This window comes from Molothrus ater, chromosome 10, assembly GCF_012460135.2.
Source record: "Molothrus ater isolate BHLD 08-10-18 breed brown headed cowbird chromosome 10, BPBGC_Mater_1.1, whole genome shotgun sequence".
Taxonomy (NCBI): domain Eukaryota; kingdom Metazoa; phylum Chordata; class Aves; order Passeriformes; family Icteridae; genus Molothrus; species Molothrus ater.
In genome coordinates this window covers 2,020,358-2,042,358 of record NC_050487.2, presented here as the reverse complement: position 1 = coordinate 2,042,358, position 22,001 = coordinate 2,020,358, and the positions used below count along the sequence as shown (strand labels likewise).

The following is a 22,001-nucleotide window of genomic DNA, read 5'->3' as shown; positions in this document are numbered from 1 at the left end:
TAGAAAGTCTGAGGAATCTCAAGTTAAAAGAAAGGCTATTTTTTGTTTGGTCTTGATAAAGAACTTCATCAGAAATGGGCCAGAGAGGTACATGAATGCATCTCACAAATTTCAATGTGACATCAGTGAGGAAATCATTCCTAGGCCTGTGAATAATGACAAAATTCCTTGACTATCTATAAAAATACATAAAATGGTTTCAAGTAAATCCTTCTGTTGATTTTGTTTTAAGAAAGCATGAATCACAAATATGGTTTAGAATTAAAAAGGCCTGACAACCATCAATGAGGAGTTGTGGTCTTGGATGCTCCACTAAGCATCTTAATTCCTTATTTTCAGGCTGGTCTGTACTCCAGCACAGATCTGGCACTGTGGGACATTCCTGCACCTGAGCACAGCCAGGATGAATCCTTAGCAGAGCAGGCAGGCTCAGAGTTTTCTTGGGAGTATGTTTCCTTTATTTAACAAGTGGTTTATAAGTTCTAAACAAGATGCCCTCTCTAGTAAATTTGTTGCTGTCTTGCTGGAAAGATCTCTATTCTGATATTCAAAGGTACAGTCTGAGAGGTCTGATCTGAGCTTTGGACTTATACTTGCAGATTTGGTATCTTCAGAGGTTTTAGCTGCCGAAGTGCTCAGCCACTGAAGTGACATGACTGGTTTAATAGTCCAAACAGACCCACATTTTTATTAATCACTCTAGTTGTCCTGGTTTAGGGCAAATTTGGGAGAAAACCTCCAAAGGGGGCCCCTCCAGAAAGCAAACCCACACAGGCCTCTCCCCCAAGCTGGTTCGGGAAGGATTCCTTGGAGAGAAGTGGAAAGAACCTGTTTATTCACCAGGCACAGCACCCCCAGCACACAGAATGAACAATACCAGGTGACACCACTCTGTCACCGCTCTGAAAAAGATGACAAATTCAGAAAGTCTCTCTGGGGGTGGTCACTGTTCTCAGTCCCTCCTGTGCTGGGGCAGCTGCTGCAGCCACAAGGGGCAAACTCTCGGTGCTCCCAGGTCCCAGCCTGGAGCAGGTTTGAGTGGGTCCAAAAAAGGGAAAGGAGAAACAGTCCAGGGAAAAATCAACTGCTTAGCTAAACTAACTAATGAGCAGAAGCAAAAAGCAGGAGCAAGAGCAAAGCAAAAAGCAAAAGCAGCACCATGTACTGCCCTGTCTGTGTGTCCCACCAGCTGTGGGGGAGCGGCTGATACAAAACCAAAACAAAACTTTCACCCTTCAGAGCCAGTCCTGAAGGCACAGAACATGATATCCAGCATAAACAGAACACACAAATGGGGATACAGCATCATAATGTCACCCTAGGACATTAGTGAGTGCTCAGAGCATCCATCCTTTCCCCATGTGTACAAGGGCAATCTGCCTGCCACACACATTTAGAAATCAGAAACCTGGTGATGCAGGTGAGGCCCGGATGTCACAGACATGTTTTATGAGAAATCCTTTCCTTAGGATTTTTCCTTCTGAGAAGCTGAGAGGCCTCAGGAACAAAATGCAAACAATGGTATCTGCTGCTGTGGAATGCAACAGGTGCAGCTGGGATTGGGCTCATGGGGTTGTTTCTAATTAATGGCCAATCACAGTCAGCTGGCTTGGGCCCTCAGACACAAGCTTTTGTTATCATTCTTCTTTTTGCTTGCTAGCCTTCTGATGAAATCCTTTCTTCTATTCTTTCAGTATAGTTTTAGTGTATCATTTACTTTTAATATAATATATATCATAAAATAATAAATCAGCCTTCTGAAACATGGAGTCAGATCCTCGTCTCTTCCCTCTTCCTGGGGCCCCTGCAAACACCACCACACCCAGGTGTGATAATTCGGGCCCCCAGGGGAGGCTGCAGGTTTTCCCTTGTGCAGGATCCCACTCCTCTTTGCTGCTGAACCCTTCTGAGGTCCTAAGGCAAAGGAGCACAAAAGTGGCTGTTTTGGTACCCACTGTAAGCAAAACACCTTTGTGGTAATTTTTGGGTCTCCAGGAGGAGAAAAGAAGAATCTGACACCATGTTTTTAGAAGGTTAATTTATTATCATATCATTTCATATATCATGCTATATTAAAACTATACAAAAAATAGAGAAAAAATACTTACAGAAAGCTTAACAAGATACTAATGAAAAACTCATAACCTTCCATGCTAATGAAAAACTCATAACCTAACCTGGCTGTGATTAGTCATTAAGTTAAAACAATTCACATGTTAAATAACCAATCTCCAACCACATTCCAAAGCAGCAAAACACAAAAGAAGCAAACAAAATATTATTATTTTCATTTCTCTCTGAAGCTTCTCAGCTTCCCAGGAGAAGAAACCCTGGCAAAAGGATTTTTCAGAAAATATGACAGTGACAGACCTCTTCTACTGCATGAGGAGTGATTTCCTTGGGAGACAGGAGAGGAGTCTGAGAATTTGTTTATAAATTTGATGTACTTGTCTCAATGTGAAAAATGTCTTCTAAGTATTTTTATAAAAGGGTGGCTGCTGCTGCCCTGATAATTGTGCTGCCTAATTGCTACAGGTCTTGGATAGTTACTGAATTCTTCAGAGTCATCTAAAGTCACTTATTTGTGTTCAGGAAAAAAGGCGTGGGAGAATATGTTTATTTTGACAGCAACTGTCAGCAAATAGGGGTGTAAATTGTAATTGAAATTATATATCTCATGAAAAAAGAATTGAATGTGTTCATCAGTCTTTTCGAATTATTATATTAGTTAAATGCAAAATGGAAGGTTATTCTTTCTCTGTAGGTGTTGACATTATTTATGACATGTTGATTTAATGATTGCATAAACTTAAAGTATTATTTTGTCTAATAGGGCAATGTGAAAGTATATAATGACCTTCTGACTTCCTACATATTTTTGTTAGGCAGCTTCCATAATGATATTTGGAGAAAGCTCAGGCATTTTGCCTGTCCAGTAATGATGAACAGAAAATAATAATCCTAGAAGGATTTCAAATTTCTGCTGGAAATTGATGCTTTTTTTCTGCTCTTGATTGCTATTTTGGCAAATGTTTTCAGGTTGATTTATAAATGCTCTTATAAATACATGGGAGAGGCATGACTTCATGTATCTTGAATGCTGGTTTACATTTGCACCATCAGCCATTCCTAAGAGGAATGCTCTTATCCCTCTCTCAGGCATATGTATATATGTAATAACCAATATTTGTTATATGAATTATAACATATTTAATTATCCCCTGAACATACTCAGATGTCAGTTTTAAAAAAGCAGAAGCAGTTTATCACAAGGGATTTGGAGTAAACTCTTTTACTTAGAGAATGTTTCCCCCATTTATTTTCCTGAAACTTCATTCTTAGGATGTCTCTACCTGCAGAGAAAGGGGAGATTTTGATCAGGAGCTGTCAGACCTGTGAGCCTGACATCTGTTTTTGCTCTGTGTTGCTGTTTCTTGCCTTCTTTTGGATATCCTCTATAATGCCAGTCATTAATGAAAACTGCTAAGAAGCAATTCTGCTTGTATTCTGTAAAGCCTGGAGACAAAACACTTCCCTGAGAGCTGTCTGTTGTACCAAAAAACCTGTTAGGATGTTTGTTTTGTATGTCTGGGCTTGTGCCTGAATGCTTGAGTGGTGATGGCCACCTACAAAAGTGTGTTAACCTGAAAATGAAGCTGAATTGCAGGTTCAGAGAACTGTGTGACTGAGTTACCCACAGATCAAACCTGGCTCAGGTTCCTCATCATACACTGCAAATTGTTATTTGTTCACAGATGAGAAATGAGTGTCAGTCAACTCAGCCAGTTATTTAAAATCATCATTGCTGCAATTCTGGTGTAATTACAACTGCAAGAAGTATGACTAGAGGAGCATGAGGCTCCAGGTGGCTCAGACTAAGGGTCTGTCCTACCCAGCTGTCTTTGGCAATGCCAAAAGAAGGTTCCAGAAGAGGGAGGAACACTCCCCCTTTCAGCAACCTCCCCTGCATGTTGGTCCCTGTGAATTCTGCTGAACAAAGGGGACTGACTGGGTTGAGGTGGGGATTAAACTGGCTGCATTTAGGGAAAAGGGGGCTGGAAAGGGATCTTGTCTTGGGGAGCTCTTGGGCATCATCAGCAGGCCAGGTATGCCTCAACATGGCCAAAATTAATTTGAGAAAAACATGGCTCATCTATAGGGACTAGAAGGGTGGCACACTCATTTTTGCCTAAAGATGTGTAGGGAGGTAGCTGAGCTTAAGGAAAGATGGGAATTTTTGGAATTGTCTGAACCATGGGTATGATCCCTGCTGCCTGTCAGCCCTGCCCTGCAGCTCTCACTGACTGGGCCAGCTCAAACTGAGCCTGAGTAGTTCAGGGTCTGGGTTTGAGCAGACAGCTGTCTGCTAGGGAAGGCAGGAGCCTGCCCTGAAATGGAAAATAGAAACTCCCTCCCTCTGAATTGTTATAATTTTGAAATTAAGAGGCTCTCAGGCAAATATATGAGAATAGGAATAACAGTTCTTTACTAGGAAAATTAAAAATACAAATACAATAGTACAAAAAAACCCAACAGTCACAGAGTCAGACCATGCCCTGTCCCCCTGTGTGTCAGGGGGGTGGCACAGCCCCATCCCATGGGGGCTCAGCCCTCCTGCAGTGCCAGCTGTGGCTCTGCTGGAGCAGGGATCCTGCACAAGGGGGGAGTTTTCCTCTGCAGCTCCAGGGCTGCTGGAGATGGGCCTGGGCTCCCTCTGGCCATGCAGGGCAGCAGAAGCTGCTCCTCTGGCAATGCCCTGGGCAAAGGCTGCTGTGCTGTGCCAGGCTCACATTGGATCCAGGTAGGAATGCTTGGCTCCTGCCCTGGGTGCAGCATCTCCCCATGGGATGATGGAATTGGATCAGCCCTGCAGGGACACTCAGTGACCATGGACAGCAGAGATCTCCTGCAGGGAGGAGTGGCTGGGGGAGAGATAAAGAAAAAACTGCCCCATGGACAGCAGAGAACTGCCCCAGCTCTGACAGATGGGGATGGAACACACCCCCACCTTTCAGGCTCAGACACCCAGCTGTGACACCCACCCTCCCTCTGCCGGGGCTGCTGTGGCTCTCAGGGACCAGGGAATAGCCCAGGGAGGAGCTGGTCCAGCCCCGCTGCTGGGCAGGGCCAGCCGGTGCCACTGGGAGCCGGTCTGTGCCAGGGGGCACCAGCAGGGATTGCTGCCCAGCTTTGGGTGCCCCTGAAAGGATTTCCTTATTTTGTGTGTTGATACAGTTTCTCTCTGCTACTTCTTGTACTTGGTTATTGAACGTTTGAAAAACAAACTGGGAAGAGTTTTTCTCTGTTACATTTTAAGCTTGCAGTGATAAAAGAAATTCCAGGAATATTTGGATAATTGCTTTCCTTTAAGAAAGGGTATAAATACTAACCACAATGCAAGGCAATATCATTTTGATATACTGTAATTAATTTGAAAAGTGATTAAAAGGAAATTTGAATAACATCTTTTAATTGATTTTGTTACACTATCTTTAAAGTCACCTAATTTTTCTGGGAGCTCTTAAAGTGGCTCACTTGGATTGGCTCCCAATGGAATTTTCTTTTCATGCTATATTATTGTAATTAATTATAAAATTGAGCCTAACCTTTGTAGGTTGTCAATATCTAAAGACAAATGTCAGAAGTAACAAAGGCCAGGGAAGATTAGTTCTGAGTCGAGGGGGGATTGTGGAGGAGAAGGGGAGATATCATTTGACCTCTCAGGTGCTGCTGGTTTTTTTTTTTTTTTTTTTTTTTTTCTTTATAAATAATAACCACTTCTCTTTTCAGCTGGGTAAATATATATGCAGTTAGACCGAAAATGTTTTGAAAAAATCCTGACAAAATGGACAAAGTTACTTACTTGTGTGTGCTTAAAGACTAGCTCTAGAGATGCACTGTGGATAGGGATACACTGAGCAGAAATGTGCAATTTTAAAAGCCGGTGAGAACAGAAAATACCAGCACTGTAATTTATGGTAAGAGTTTGTTAGATACAAACTGGGTGGAATTCTTGATATGCCTGGTGCTCATGTAAAGAATTTACTTTACATTTTTGCAGGAATTCTTGCCTGTTCTCCCTGTGAACAAAGGCTGTGTGTGTGCATTCAGATGCAGCTTTGTGGCATGCCCAGCACAGGTTATCTCCCCACTCTTTGTTAATGGTGTTACAGAACAACACTCCACATCCTCATCATTTGTATTTTATCTGGAGTAGAATTTGATTCATTTGGAAAACTGCTGCAGAATTTGTCCATTCCCTGTGCCCAGTGTTGGTACCTGACAGGATCTCTTCTGCCACAGACAGAACACACAGAACTTCATTTTTTATGGATTTAAGTTCTATGGCTGAATTCTTTGGTGTCCAGGTGTGAAGTGTGACAGAAGGTTTTTCTACCCCTGAGGAATTATAGCACAATTCTCTTCGGAGGAATATCTACTATCTAAGGGTCAGCTTCTCTAACTGCCAGATTTCAGAAGATTTGTAGGAAATTAATTTAAATTGAACTATTCAGTAGATTAAAGATGAGAGAAAAGAGAATGCTTCCCTCATGAGTGAAAGCCAACATATTCCTGTAGGAAAATGAACGAATAATCCCTTAGTTTGCTTATGTTTTGCTGAACACTGCTACCAGCAAAATGCTCCTAATAGGAAACATATTCCAAAAGGGAGAGAATATTTAAAAAGAGACAAAATCAGAGGTTATTTGCTTTCTTGTCTGATTTTGTTCAATAAGATAGAGGCAGTGACAATGAGCCATGAGCCCTGACTGGCATTTTATCATATGGGCTCCCACTTGGCTTTGGAGCACTGGAAATTGATGTTTTACAGCAATACTGGGGTAGCAGGTGACAGCCACCCCAAGGGGAGGATTCTGTGTTTCCAGAGTAAACTCTGGTTGATGCTTGGACAGCATAAAATCACAAGTGATACTGGTTGGTTTCTGTGGCTCTGGGTGATGGAGTGATGCAGGGACATCTCTGACCCTGAGCAATGAGAGCTCCTGGTGACCATGCAGGTCTGAAAACTCAGACCTGATTTCCCCATCATTCAGTGTTCCTCACTCCCTCACTTCGCTTTGTGCAACCCCAGGGCAGCACAGGGAATATTCATTCCTGTGTCTGCTCTGGGCTGCCCTGACCCCCAGGGCAGCACTGACTCTGACCCTCATCCATGGAGAAAGTTTCCCAGACTTCAAGACAGACTGGAACCCACAAAAGTGTGCAATAGATTATAGAGAGCAGTGCAGGTGGATCACTGGGTGAGAAATTGAGGGTTTGGGGTTTTTAGTGTGTTGTGGATGGCAGCAGGATGGAGGCACAGGGTGTTGTCCTGGGTTTCTTCTTCATGCTGCTTCTTCCTTCTTCTCCATGGGTTTGGGTGGCATTTTGGAATTGGGCAGAAAAGTCTGCACTGGGGGCTCTGTGGGATCAGTTCTTGGGTTCAAAGGGAAAATAATCCAGGTGTCAGTTCTTAATTGGATAGGTTAGCTTTAAAGACCTTGTACCAAGAGATTGTTGGCCATTTTGTGCCTTCTAATGAAAAGCTGCAGAACTCACAGCAGTGAGACTGTTTGACTGATAAGGAATAATAAACACCTGAGTCCCAACATGAAACTGCTGTCTGGAGTGCCTTCAGTGCAGACCCAGAGGAACCCACAGCTGGCACCCCCACATCACTTCAAACTTGGAGCTGGAACCTGGATTAGACCAAACTCCAGTCCTGCTTTGCAGGGTGTTTGTGGCACTTGTGGGGCACAGCAGGGCTGGGGATGTCATTTGCCAGAGGGATTCTACAGAGCTGGACTGGGACAAATCCAGGCACAGAAACCTGCACAGGGCAAATGTGTTGTGGTGTTGGGTCCCCAGGATGAGGTGAGAGATGAGGATTTGACTCCAAGTTCTCAGAATGCTGATTTATTATGATATTAGAAATGCTATACTAAAATTATACTAAAGAAAGAGAAAGGAGACGTCAGGAGGCTTAACAAGAGTGAATAATAAAGACCTGTCACTGACTCAGAGAGTGTGACACAGCTGGACTGGGATTGGTCATTAATTAAAAACAATTCACCTGGAACCAATCAAGAATTCACCTGTTGGTGAGCAACCTCCAGACCACATCCCAAGCAATCAGATAATTTAATTATTGTTTGCATTTCTTTTCTGAGGCTTCTCAGCTTCTCAGGAGAGAAATCCTGGTGGAAGGATTTTTCAGAAAATATCATGGTGACACAAATGTGTCAGCATTTTAATAATAACAACACAAAGCCCATCTCTGAGAAAATCTTGTACTTTTAAACACTAATCTTCCCATTACAAACTCAAAGAAAATTACTGTTCTGGACTAGTGAAAAGGTCTCCTGCTTTAGAGAGATAAGATTCTCTTGGTATCCAGAAGGGCATGACATTTTTTCCCATGTTTGATTATATCAAATATATTAAATATGACCTCAGTGTTTAAGGTTACTCAAGCTGTAAGAGTTCAAGAAGATTCTGGATGAGAATTTTTCCATTTATTTTGTTAAGCCTCTGTTATAATTGTAAATAGTCATTCTTTTAAATAACAAATAGTAAGAGGTCAAAAAATGTGTATATATGATTCTGCTTTTCATTACCAAGAAAAACTCACAGCAGAAAAAAAATGTAGCTATGGCTAGAAAAACAGATACTCCTGTGTAAGAAAAAAGCTTTAATATGAATAAAAATGTTAGAATTGTGAAACATGATTGGTAATTCAGAAATTAATGAGGCAGGGGGAATACCAGTTTGCAGCTGTAGATGTTCACTGTTAGAAGATAGTGCCTAAATATCATGGCAGAGAGAAGAGGAATGACATGAGGGTCCTGCCATTAATGAGGGATGATTTTCTGTCAGTTTGTAATTTAAGATTGGCAGACTTATTTTAAGTTTAAAAATCCAAGAAATGGGCTCAGTCATTCTTTATGTTGATTCCTGATTATTCCTAGTCCTACACCTTAAAACTAGGATTTAAAAAAAAGTAATTAATTTAAAATTGAATTTAAATAAATTTAATTTTAAAATAATTAGTTTTTAAGTTAATTAATTTTAAAATTTATTAATTAATTTGACATTCCAGTCCCCATTTCCAAGTGCACTGAATTTGCTGTGGGTGCTGAGGCTTGATTCAGGAGCTCTGGGTTAAACTGGCAGTGCAGAGGAATGACATGAGGGTCCTGCCATTAATGAGGGATGATTTTCTGTCAGTTTTTAATTTAAGATTGGCAGATTTATTTTAAGTTTAAAAATCCAAGAAATGGGCTCAGTCATTCTATATGTTGATTCCTGATTATTCCTAGTCCTTCACCTTGAAACTAGGATGAGCAAAATAAACTAATTTAAAATCAAATATAAATAAATTTCATTTTAAAATAAATTAATTTTAAAATTATGAATAATTTGACATTCCAGTCCCCATTTCCAGGTGCACTGATTTTCCTGTGGGTGGTGGTTGATTCAGGGTTAAACTGGCAGTGAGTTCTGTGGTGCCCTTAGGATGGGAGGAAGCTCTGTGGTTTTCACTATTAACACACAGGGAACTTGTGGCAGGAGATTGCAGATGTTGCAGTTCCAGAAAACACCTTTTTGGATTTTTTATGGTGCGCCTCAATGCCTTTCAATTTACACAACACTACCTTATTTTTTTATAAATGACCCATCTGGAAGTTGAGATGGTTTTTCATACATGAGTGTTCCCATTTGTGCCATCAACTTTGTGTCTGCTCAAGTTAGCTGGTAAAATTCAGGCTTTTCTGTTTTATTTTGCAGAGAAATACACGTTGGAGAGATGGGAAAACTAGCCCACATTCAAAGAAATAAATTAAAAGTCAGATTTCTGTTTAACTCATTCAGAATCTGAAACAAATATGGGAACAGGGATAACCCCCCAAGAGGGGCTGCTGGGACTGCCTGGCCTGGCACCAGCTGGGGCAGCTGGGCTGAGAATGGCACTGAAAGGCCTGTGTGACAAAAGAAGTGTGGTTGGCCCTTTTATTTAACAACTTTATTCTTAATGGAGTAGAACTGGTTAAAATCTTCCACTGAGAATTTTTTTTCCCATCAAATATGTGTGGTTTTGTTTGATATGCTGGAAACTGTTAGTACTGCTTAAAAAGCAAGCCCTGAAGCAGAGGTTTGGCATAGGAAATAGTGAAACCTGGGCAATCTAAAGAGTCATTCCTATAGTATCAAAAATTCCAATCAAAACAAAGTTGGTGTTTTCAGTTGGATGCTTAAACTGTTGATTCACAACAGAAATGATGACTTCAGTATCTTTGAATCTTCTTTCAGGAAAAACAAGAAACTTGTGAGTTCTCCATTGGTCATGTAGATGAGAACCACATTGCTTTTGCAAACCACTCTGATTTGAGTTGGTAAAAACCTTCTCAGATGCGTAGTGACAAGGTTTGAGGTGTATGTAATTTGAAGCCATGAACTTTAGTGACATGATGAAATCTGAGATGGATTTTGCAGAGAGCTTTGCTGGGAGTTGGGGTCTGTGTGCTGCAGGGGACCTGGGCAGCCTGGGGTGCAGGGGAGAAATCATCCTGTGCAGGAATGTGCTGCAGCTGTGTTACACCCTCTGTCCAGCTCTAAAGGGTTCAAAAGGCTTTTTTGTTTGGTATTTTCATTTGCATAGAGTGTTTTTATTCCTTTTCATAAGTTTAGAAGGGACTGGAATGGATTTGGTTTCCCAAAGCTGGATTTTAAACCAGTACTGCAGTAGTCCCTGGTGAGACCAGAGCAGTGCCTGGTGTTGAGTGAGGCAGCTGGCTCCCAGCCTGCTGCTGGAGATGTGTCAGGATTAATCCAGTCTGTTCCACCCAACTGCTGCAGTTTTAGCTTCTTCACAGCATATTACACTGGTCTGGGCTGGAAATCAAACAACCAAAGCTGACTGTCACTGTCAGGCCTACAGAACTTCCAGTTCTGCACATTGTTTGTTTTTTCAGAGGAGGATGGCTTAGCTTCACATGATTGTGGTTCTCCTGGAAGAAATGGGCTAAGGCAGAGAAAATTGTCCTGTGCTGGTGCTGGCATCTGTGTGATAGTGGTGCAAAGGGACAGAAAAGTTACCTGAAGTCACCTGTGTGTTGTGGTGTTGTGGGTCCCCAGGACGAGGTGAGAGAGGAGAATTGACTCCCAAGTTCTCAGAAGGCTGATATATTATATTATATTATATTATATTATATTATATTATATTATATTATATTATATTATATTATATTATATTATATTATATTATATTATATTATATTATATTATATTATATTATATTATATTATATTATATTATATTGAAAATGCTATACTAAAACTATACTAAAGAAAGAAAAAGGAGACATCAGAAGGCTTCACAAGAATGAATAATAAAAACTCTGACTGAGTCAGAGTCTGACACAGCTGGACTGGGAGTGGTCATTAATTAAAAACAATTCACATGCTGGGTAAACCATTATCCAAATCACATTCCAGAGGAGCAAAACATAATAATAATAATAAAAAAGCCCCAAGTCCTCAGGCTGAGACAGTGACCTCTGGAGAGGTCAGAAGGGATGAGATCTGAGAAAATGAAAACTATGCTGCTATCTATTCACATGGCACAATTAAGGTAGTTTGAGAAAATGCACCGAGAAACTGAGACTCTCATCTTGCCAGCAGGAGAAATCCTGATGAGGGGATTTTTCAGGAAATGTCGTGGTGACACCTGTGGGTGGAACACTCAGCAGACTCATGAGGTTCTGGGCTGCAGGAAAGGGCCCAGGGCAGTCAGAATCCATCTCCCCCTGGCTGGTTGCTGTGGGACCTTGAGGAAGGGGCACCAAGCCCAGGGCTCTGTGGGATGGTGGATTCTCTGTGATTCAGGTCTTTGGTGGTACCATGGCCAGAGCAGGATTCCCTTTGTGGTCTCTTTGTGTTTGCTTGGGGATTTAAGTGTGGGTAAAACATCACAGGGTAAATCCACCTTGGTGGATTAGAAAGGGAAGGGACTTGTCTTCCTCCTGTCACTTAAAGCTGTTACAGCAAATAAATGTGTCAGGATACACGAGCAGTGTCAGATCCACAGTGCACAAAGGATAAACACCAGCTTGCTTTCTCCTGGACTGATACTAAATCCCTGGGAGAGGCTTCAGGAGGGGCAGTGAGGACTGAGTGATGTTAGATGGCCTGGTTACAGGCTGGAAGAATTGGTTATCTGCTCATTACAAGCCCTTCAAACTCTGGATAGACTCTGCTTTTCAGGCATGAGGCAGAAGTTCCACCAAAATCAGTGTAACTTTGAGCTCCAGCTATGTTTCTAAATCAAAGTTCAGCTTGCCAATACTTCATCAGTCACTATTTCAGCCTTTCCAAGTGTGCTGTAGTGCAGGTAGCCACTGGGAAATCCATGACTGCTGACTTTCTGCTGTTCTTTGCCCTGCCATGGAATTTGGTCCTTCTTTGCAAGGCACTTGTTCCCACTGGCTTGAAGGAAGAATCCTTTCACAGTATCTCGTGCAGTGAACACAGACTGCAGGGAACAGGCAGACTTTTGGGGCTTGGAAATCCTTTTTTTTTTCACTCACATCCTGTTTCACTTTCCCTCCCTTTCTCACAGGTTGATAAAGTGTGTGGACAGCCCAAACAGCAAGAAGGGAACCTGTCATCAGCCAGTATTGTGCCAGTGAAGGAGGTGACTGGAACCCAGACATTTGTGATGGCTCACACCAGCCTGAACAACAGGAGAAGGTAACCCTGGGCTGCAATTGCTTTGAAACAAACCCTCAGCTCATCATTTGTGCTGTTGGTTCTTGGCACTGTTCAAGGCAAAGCCACAGCTCTGCCACCTCCTCTGTGTGCTGTCCAGCCACTGCCACCCCTGGCAGTCACACAGGTGACACCACACAGGTGGCTCACATTGTGGGTCTCTCCAAGAAAGGCCAGGCTTGGTAGCATTGCTTAACACCAAGGGGTTTGTTATTTCCAGAATCTTTCAGTGGAAATGGTGAAAGCTTTTCCTCTACAGAGTCTGAGGAAACTGATTTCCACAGCTGAGTCTAAAGCACTTAAAATGTAACTGCCCAGGCTTGTAAGGACATGAGCTTACCCAGGGGCAGAAGGGGGAAGGGGTGAAAAGGAGAAATCCATTGCCCTCACACCAAGTCAGTCCCTGATTGCCCTGGACTGGGCAGGAGTGATAAAATCCTTTGGAATCTCCTTGATTGGTTGCATAACAAAGAGCTGAAGGAGCTTTTTAGGCTTCTTGTGTCCTTCTTGGCTCCTGTTCTTCAGCTGTGCCCCATATGAGATACCTACAGCTGAGCACTGCCACTGGGCTGGACAGGAGTGTCCCTGCTCCCACATCTCCTGATTTCTTCTCTCACTTTACCTTGTGTAGCTCCTTCTGTACATTCTAGGAGAGGATTTTTTCACAATCCCACTCACAATACACGAGTAGATGTCAGACCAACTGCCCATAAACTCCCAGTGCCTGTTTCTGGCTGGCACCTTGTCCTCTGTAAGAGCAGAGTTAATCTGGAACAGCTCCATCAGTGGAGTTGTGCTGGGCTTACCTCTGTCCAAAAGCAGCATTAAATTGCCCAGGCAGCCTGTGTGTATCTCTGTTGGGTAAGTGGATGACTTAAGCAATGTTTAAAATTGTAAAATGTTAAAATTTCCACTGTCTGGGTTCTGGCGTTTCAGTTGTGAACATGAGATTTTTATCCATTTCTGGTTTAATTCTCAGCTTGCATGAATGGAACAAAGACTGTTTTAAAAGATAAAAGTAATAACAGCAAGCAAAGTGTGTTGAGTGATAGTGATAATTTTTTATTCTTTTGTAATTGAAAGGCAAACCATAACAGTTTATGCTAGTGCTTGGAGTTAATCAATTTTTACCATGCAAATCAGAAAAAGGGAGCGTTACAGAAATTAAATTAATAACTTCAGCAACAAAAATCCAAAGAACAGTTGTAGTACAATTATTGAAATAGGCTTTTGACAGCACAGAGCCCTGGGCCATCTTCTGTGTAAGTCACTGACTTGGCTGGGGCTTAGCACAGGCAGCCCAAAAGCCAGAACTGCAACCTGTCAACAGGTGATCTCTTAAGAAGTTGCAGATTTGTGTCTTCAATAGCATGAAAGCTGCTCTTTCTCACATGATGATCTGCTTGCTCCCCTTCCCAACCATCCAGAATTATTTGGATATTGACCTTTTAAAATGGAAGGCTTGTAGATGGAAAAGAAAATAATGTGCTCTAAATTAGAAAGTTTGCTAGAATTGGTCTGCACACTGAAAATTAATTTATCCAAAAAAATCTAAACTAAGTCCCTGCTTATATAATTAGCATGAAAAATTACTGAATTACAGTGTTGATAGGTATTGTGGAGAGCCTGTGCACCAAAAATGAATGATGGAAATATGCCATAAATAGTAAGAAGTGGAAAATCTGAAGCTATTCTCCACAACTTCCTATAAAACACATTGCCTGAAGCTTGTACTTCTGCTTCTTGGAAACAATTGTGAAACCATAGAGTGAAAGACACAGTGGTTGGCTGCATCACTGTGTTGTTCATTCTTCATCATTTAACCACATATGATATCAATAAAAAATCAATTTAAGGTAATAAAAATCTGTAATACATGGGTTAAATAATTTCTGCAGTGGGTTGTGTAAAATGCACTTAGAGTGACAGAAAATTGCTCCAGGGGAACCAGATGATGAGAGTAATTACATGAATCTCTTGTGAAGCCCCTCCTTCTGGTGATGCTGAGGAAGGGAGAGCAGTAATGTCAGCTGCTGTCAGGTCAGGTGCAGGGTCACCCTGGCCTGCTGAGTCTGTCTGGAGGTCTGGCTGGTGCACATCCTTCCAGTGATCGTGTAATTCAAGGGGAGGCTGGCACTGACTCCAGCCTTTCAGGGTAAGGAGGAGAAAGAGAAGGAATGAGCCAACACTCCCCAAGTAAACAGAAAAGCTGTGGCTTCTTCCCTTATGTGTGAGAGCATTCCTGAGCTCAGAGAGAACCTCTGTGGAGGAGAAACCAAACCAAGTGGCCTCTCCTGTGTAGTGTAGAACGTGCTCAGAGGTGCCCTCAGAGCCCCAGTGCCAGAGAGCTGCAGGTGGGTGTTTGCTCCAGGGGTGCTGAGTCTCTGCTAGGCCATGGGGAGGATCAGGCTCCTTTTCTGAGGAGCTGGAGAACCTCTGGTTTCAGCTGTGGAGCAGAGGCAGGGCTGCTGCTGCAGGACAGGGGGGGACATTGTTAAATGGTGTCCCTTGGCCTGAGCTGGTTCTTCAGGGGAGGTGTTTGGGGTCTGGCTGCAGCCAGCCCTCCTCACCCTCCACTCTGCTGCAGAGCCCCATCTGCAAGGGCTGCACACAGCAACTGCATCCTCTTTTGCAGTAGTTGAACCCTTTTCTTCTCCTCTTGACTCTCATGAGTTCCTGGGAGATTTCCCATCTCTCTTGATTTTACTCTGCATTCCATTCCTGCATATTTTTTGGTATGCATCACTTAAGTGTCAGGGACAATAATGAAAGAACCTGAAACTTGAATAAATGTTGCATGATCTTGCAAGAAACCATTTCCTATGGTTAAACTGGAAAGCATAAAATTGATTATTATTTTTTTTTACCATTACACAATCGTAGCCAGGGATTAACTGAAACTGGCAGCGTTGCTGCTGGAGTCATTTTTTTAATGTGGAGGTTACTCTAACATGTAATAGAGATGACAAGAAAATTGAAACCATATGATGGTCCAGGGAATGGAAATGGCATGTAGAGAATCTCAGTAAATTGGAATGTTATTGCTGAGTTCAGCACAAAGAACTGTTCTGCTCAGGGTCTGGTCTCCCAGCAAAGTTGAATACCTGCCTTTAGCATCTCTGCTCCATGGAACATTTCAAACCACCAAACACTGACTGCTTACAGAGCTGTACAGAAAACATCTTTAACAAAGAACTACAACATATTAGGTCCCTGAGTGGAGAAAGAAGGCGTTGAAATTTTATTTTGTTGGGAATTCTTTATGCCATGAATTTGCAGATCTTTTAAATCAACAATTGAGTAATTCCTTTGGGAATGTTTAGAGTCAATAATATCTATTTCATTTAAAATAAACTATCTGTTGGGTCAGACATCACATGATTTTATTAACATTTGAGTAATCAAGTGCTAGTACAAACCAGATTATTAATGTCAGATGCACATGAACCACTGGCCAGGGCTGAAGTTTCAGTTGATTCAGATTGTCCCTGTTACAAATTTTCATTTGTTTTTTTGAGTGGCTGTGTTGGAATTCCTGCAGGCAGGTGCCACTCACCTGATGGCCAGGGCAGGTCCCTCCTGTCCTGTGGCCACTCCTGCCATCAGTGCCAGAGCTGTGTGGGGGCAGAGCTGCCTCCTCTGCGTGTCCTCAGGCTGCTCTCTCCAGTAAGAACATGAAATAGTCACCAGGGTTATTGCCACAGTTCTTCCTCCACTGTAGCCTGAAAGTCTGTGTCTCCAGTTTTGCAGAGTTGGGTGTTTTTTTCAGTGGTGCAGTCCCAGAACAGCAAAAAATACCTGTATTTATATTATTTATTAACAGGCAGTAAATTGCTCATTGTACCAGCACATGAATGCTACTGGTTTGTATCCCCCTTCCCGTGGTTCCCATCCTAAACTGTTTGCCATTGTTTTCTTGCACAGCTTCATGTATTTACAGCCCTTCCATTTGGTATCAGTTACACTTAATTTAAGTACCACTGAATTTATTTTCAGCTTTCTGCTGCGTGCACTGCATTTGTAATTCTGCTCTTACTTGAAAATGATTGTGACAAATAGTCTCAGTTGTACTTTTTTTCCAGTATTGAATTGACATTTTTGATTGCATGTATACTTGGCAAAAGTCTCATGATAGTTTTCCTCCTTATTTATTTTCTTATATTGTCCTATGCATGTGCTTGATGACCTTTCCTTCAAATAATTTTTGCTTTTCTCTTTTGTTTTTCATTTCTTTTCCTCATTTGCCTGAATTCCTGCTTCTCCCCTACTCCCCAACCTCTCCTGATTGATGCTTATTCTCCCTGGCCTATTCCAGTTCTCTGCCTCTGAAAGCTTCAAAGAATGACAAATCAAGAAGTTTGAAAAAAATCTCTCGGTAAGAACGAAAACAAGGTGACATCCTTTGTTGTCTCTACACCTAGCTCACCTCCAGCTGTAATCTGGGAGCTGGGACACTTTTGATTTTTTACATTGTGGGACACTGGGAAACTCTGCATTTTCTCCCCTAGTGTGTTCAGTTTCATAATGATGAAAAGTAAATATTTTCACACAGTAAGACTGGGAGTCGAAACAGAGAATTCTGCATTTGCTAAGGCACTGCTTTGAAATGTCAGAGCCCCACTCTGCTGAGGAGGCAAAGGAGTTTAAACCTCTAGGGGTGAGCTGAGTAGGGCAAGCTTTAGGCTCCTAAAAGGGTGCTGGTTTCCTCTTTCAAAGAAGACTCTGATTTAGAACCTGTAAAATCCTTGGCATCTGTGCTTCCTTTTGGAACTGATCCTCTTGGGTTGTTCTGGCTGGGCCTGGCTTTACTCTAGGAATACTCAGAGCTCATATTTGTAAGTTGGTACTCAAGAGGTAGGAATGCTGATTACCTCTTTGTAAGCCCCTAAATTCCTGCTTTTTCTTTGCTTTAAATCCCAGCTTTCCTGCTCTATTAGGCTAAGTTAGTTTCTTAGGAGCATGAGATGACTGATTTATGTAGAGCAGGATTTCATCACAGAAGGTGAATGGGATGGTTAAAGGCTTTTGAGATGGTATAAAGAAGGTATAAAGATAGCTGTGGGGAGAGATGGCAGGGATAGAGCTTTCCCAGTGGTGTTGTTTGAATCCTGCCTGCTTTGTGCTGTGCCCCAGGCTCCTCTCCAGTGCCTCAAACACTGCAAAGCAGGAGGAGTCCTTTGGGCTCCCCAGGGGAGCTCTGAGACAGGCACAGAGCTCAGGCATGGCTCCAGCTCAGTCTGGGTCCTGAACCTTGTAGCACACCAAAAGGGCCTTCTAAAGCAGAGCAGCAGGTAATTCCTCATGGTGCTGAATTAACACTTGTTATTTTGGTTTGTTTTTATGGCTACCTCAGCCAGGTATATGTTACAGGTATAATCAGATTATAAAAGAGGCAGCAGTTTGCCCTCAAGGCATTTTTCCATAGACAGTCATCAGAAATACACTGTCTGTACTGGCCATGCCTTTCATGATGATGTTTTCTCAGTGTTTTTTAATCTGTTTATAAAGAGTAGGTGAAGCCTTTTGTCAGATTTAGTGAGAGACACATTACCACCGTGTGTTAAAAGCACCCTTTAGGTGAGTAATTACCTGTATTGACACCAGACTAAGTAAAACTGGATGATTTATAAGGAGTAAAAACACACTAGAAGTAGAAATTAATTCAGATTACTTATTTTCTAAAGCCTTGATGTGATTGAGGGTTGGGCTGACCGGGGGTTTAACTGAGTGCTGAGTGTGCTGTTGTGTTGTTAAATGTGCTCTTCCTGCCTTGCAGAGAGTTCATCAGTTACATGAAGAGGTCCAGAACCTTTTATGCCTCCATAGCAGAAAGGCTTTGTGATGGAGACCTGGTGATGAGAGACAGCTCAACCTGCTGGAATGGAGAGGATGTTGTGGAAAGGTAAAGTTCTAAGTAAAAATTTGCTGGCATGGTGTAGTGGTTTTGGTTCAGCAATTAGAGATTTCACCAATTTTTAGATTTGCCAGCCAGTGCACCAGTGACTGTGGTGGCTTCAGTGCTGGCCAATCACTTCCTGCTGGAGACAGGATTAGGGGAAAGGCAAAGCAGGCTCAAAACTTTAAAACAGTATAAAGGAAATGTTGTTAACCGCTGTTGGGACCCAGGACATTCCTCTGGCTGCTCTGGGTGATTCAAGACCCTGGCAAGGGGCTCAGAAACCTTGGCACAGAGTCAAAACCACCTGTGCCTTCAATTTTAGTCCATGGAAAAAAATATCAACTTTGTGTGAAGATTTACAAGTCACAAGAGTTTGAGTAGAATGATAGTTAATTTGTCACAGGGTGAAAAAGTAGAATTTTGGGGTTTTAGAATGGAGGTTCAGGAGGCAAGATGGAGGAATCTGGGCGTGTCCTGTTCTTCTTCTCCTTCTTGTCCTGCATCTTCTGCTGTGATGGTGAGAAACAGCAACTAAAACTAAAAAAAAAGTAGTAAGAATCAAAACAAACCCTTCAGAACACTTCTCCCTCCACAACTTCCCTGAATTCCTCCCATGCAAAGCCAGGACAAATGGTGAAAAAAGGTCTCTTCACATCCTCCTGATGGTTCAGCAGCATTCTAAGGCACTGTTGTTGTAGGTGCTCTGCAGGGTGAAGAGACCTTTCCAGTTTCCCAGCTAATTTTTTTCCCCTCTGTATTTTATCAGTGTATTCCCCATCACCCTTCAGACCCTAAACTGGAATATACACTTGCATTTCCACGAGCTAAACTTGTTGCTGTCATTTCTTTTATTCTGTATAACATGAGGCTACATCACCCTGAGGAGGAAAGAGATATTTAGAACAAAATTCTGTCTTTACTATCACTGTCAAAGTATACTGTGAGAGCTGCTTGGAAGTGTGCCAGTGAATGTTCTCCAAAAATTTCTTTTTTTCAAAATAGAGAAGTTCCATGGGATTGTGTTGGCTTTCATTGGTGTTTCTTCTTGAAGTGGATTTAGTGGTCTGTAGCAATTACAAAACATAAAGTTCTAGAGTTGTTTTCTTGCTTTAAAACAGTTTTCATGGTCACAGGTTGGTTTGTTGTTTTTACTGAACAATTCCAATATGGAGCAAAGATGTGACACTCACTGTTCTTCCCATTCATGGGGTTCTGACTCCCACACAGCTCTGTTGAGTTTTCTCATGTGTAAATAACTTCAGCTTAATTTCATCTGAGCTCTTTGGAGATAAATGCATGTCTAACACATCCAAAAATAATATTTCAATGTATTAAAATTAATTGTAGGGCATATGTTTTAATATTATGGCAACAAAGCAATCTTCCAAATATTGATGTGTAGTGATTGCAGTACAAGTTGAAGTTTTTACTGTAAAAGTAATGGAGAGGAAACAGGAAGAATATCAGTATTTCTAATCAATGTTTCCATATCAGAATCTCTTTTGCTTGTGGCATGTTGCTGGATGCACAGATAACTTTCAGAACAAACAGCTTTCTGGCCAAAAAAAAAAAGAAGAAAAGCCAAACAAACCCAAATATTTTCTGTATCAGTTTCCTGGGGGAGAAAAAAAAATTACTTTTAATTTTTATCTTACTTTGTTTTAAAAAAGCCCAAACCACTCAAATTGCTGATACACATGTTTTAGAAAGGCATGAAGGGGAAAGCTGTTGTTACTTTGCCAATCTGCAACTTTCCCAGAGCTGGAGACACATGAAACAAATTCAAATTTGAAAGGAATGGGAAGCAGGGAAAAGGCTAACAAGATCCCTCATATGTTGAATTACAAAGGAAAAATAAAGGAAAAAGGAAATCTAAACAGCCTATCCCCAAAGATGACAGCAGAAAAAACCCCAACCCCACCACCAAGCCTGGATATGTGTCTGTAGTTAACATATTAAATGGGCAAAATGGAAAGCTAAAAGGTTAAATTCATGTGTTTAATCAGACAGCTATAGATAGCTAGCAAACGATTATAATTTATATAAAATAATATGTTTTTATAATGCAATATAGAATTTTTATATAATTTCTATATAATATAATTTTTATATTAAAATTTAAATAATACATTTAAATTTTAAAAAGTATTTTAAGTTCTATATAGATTTATATAATTTTAATATAATATTTATAGTATAATATATATAATTAGAATGTCATGATAATAATTATAATTTATATAATTATAATATATAAATAGAATATATTAATGTATTATCATATATAGATATAATTGTAATTATAATAAAATATAATTATATTTATATATGATAATATATAAAATATCATATATATATATAAAAATATATTCTCTCCCAGTATTGGTTGCCTTAAGAGGAGGGGACTTTCTGGGCAGCCTGCAGTGGCACACAGCAGCACCCTGAGATCTGCTGGCACATTCTGCTCCTTTCATCACCTCTTTTATAGGCTGGCCTTGGCACAGCCCTCCCCAGTGGCACATGAACCTGTCCTGCTGATGCCTGAAGGTGAATTCCTCTCTGCTCTCCCTCCCCTGCCAGGGCATTAAATATCAGCAGCAGTAAACAGCTCTGAACTCCCCCCAGAGCCTTTTTACTGCCTGTGGGTCAGCAGATGGATCACCCGTGGGTCTGCTGAGCTCCAGTTTGGGGTCACTGGGCTCTGGGCTGGCACTGCTGCACTTCTGTCTCCTCCACCCTCCTTGCCTTTCACACTGCTGCTGGAGGGCTGAGCTTTATTTATTTATTTATTATTTATGCTCTGTGCTAGCTGCCATGCCAGCTCTTCAGGAAAAACAAACTCGAGCTTTAAAAACAATTTGACACACAAATGCAGCCTGAAACAATATGAAATCATTACTCAGAAATGAGTAATAATTCATTCAGTTGGTAGAGAGGGCACTTGAGGTCTGATAAACAGGATTAGAGTTGTGCCTTTTAATTTTAGTTCAGTTCTTTGGATTTTGTTTCTCTTCTGGATTTTAGTTCTTTGGGTTTTGTCGTGTTTAAATCATTGTGTTAGCAGAAAAAAGATCTTTGAGCTGCCAGTTAAATACACCATAAAAAGAGATTCCCACTGGTTTGAGACTCTGCCTCTGGCCTGCTCTTCAGAGAACAGGAAGAGATGGCTTTGCTAGGAATCCTCCAGTGTCAGTTCAGGACAAAATTAGAAATACTTGCATTGGGAGTACTTTCTTTCTCTTAATTGCTCTTTTGAACATCTTGTTCCTGAAGCAGGACTTCATGTAAGAAATCATCCATGCACTAATGAATGGTCTCAGCTTAATGATTGTTGG

General features: G+C 41.5%; 1 protein-coding gene across 1 annotated transcript in view; it reads left to right on the top strand.

Moving 5' to 3' along the window:
• The window catches only part of LOC118690109 (glypican-5-like), a 379,548-nt gene that overhangs the window by 114,067 nt on the left and 243,480 nt on the right, over window positions 1–22,001 (top strand). The window contains exons 4-6 of the mRNA XM_036388826.1: window positions 12,619–12,749; window positions 17,083–17,142; window positions 18,544–18,669. Coding sequence (XP_036244719.1) covers window positions 12,619–12,749; window positions 17,083–17,142; window positions 18,544–18,669 — 317 coding nt within the window. The remainder of the gene's footprint in view (window positions 1–12,618; window positions 12,750–17,082; window positions 17,143–18,543; window positions 18,670–22,001) is intronic.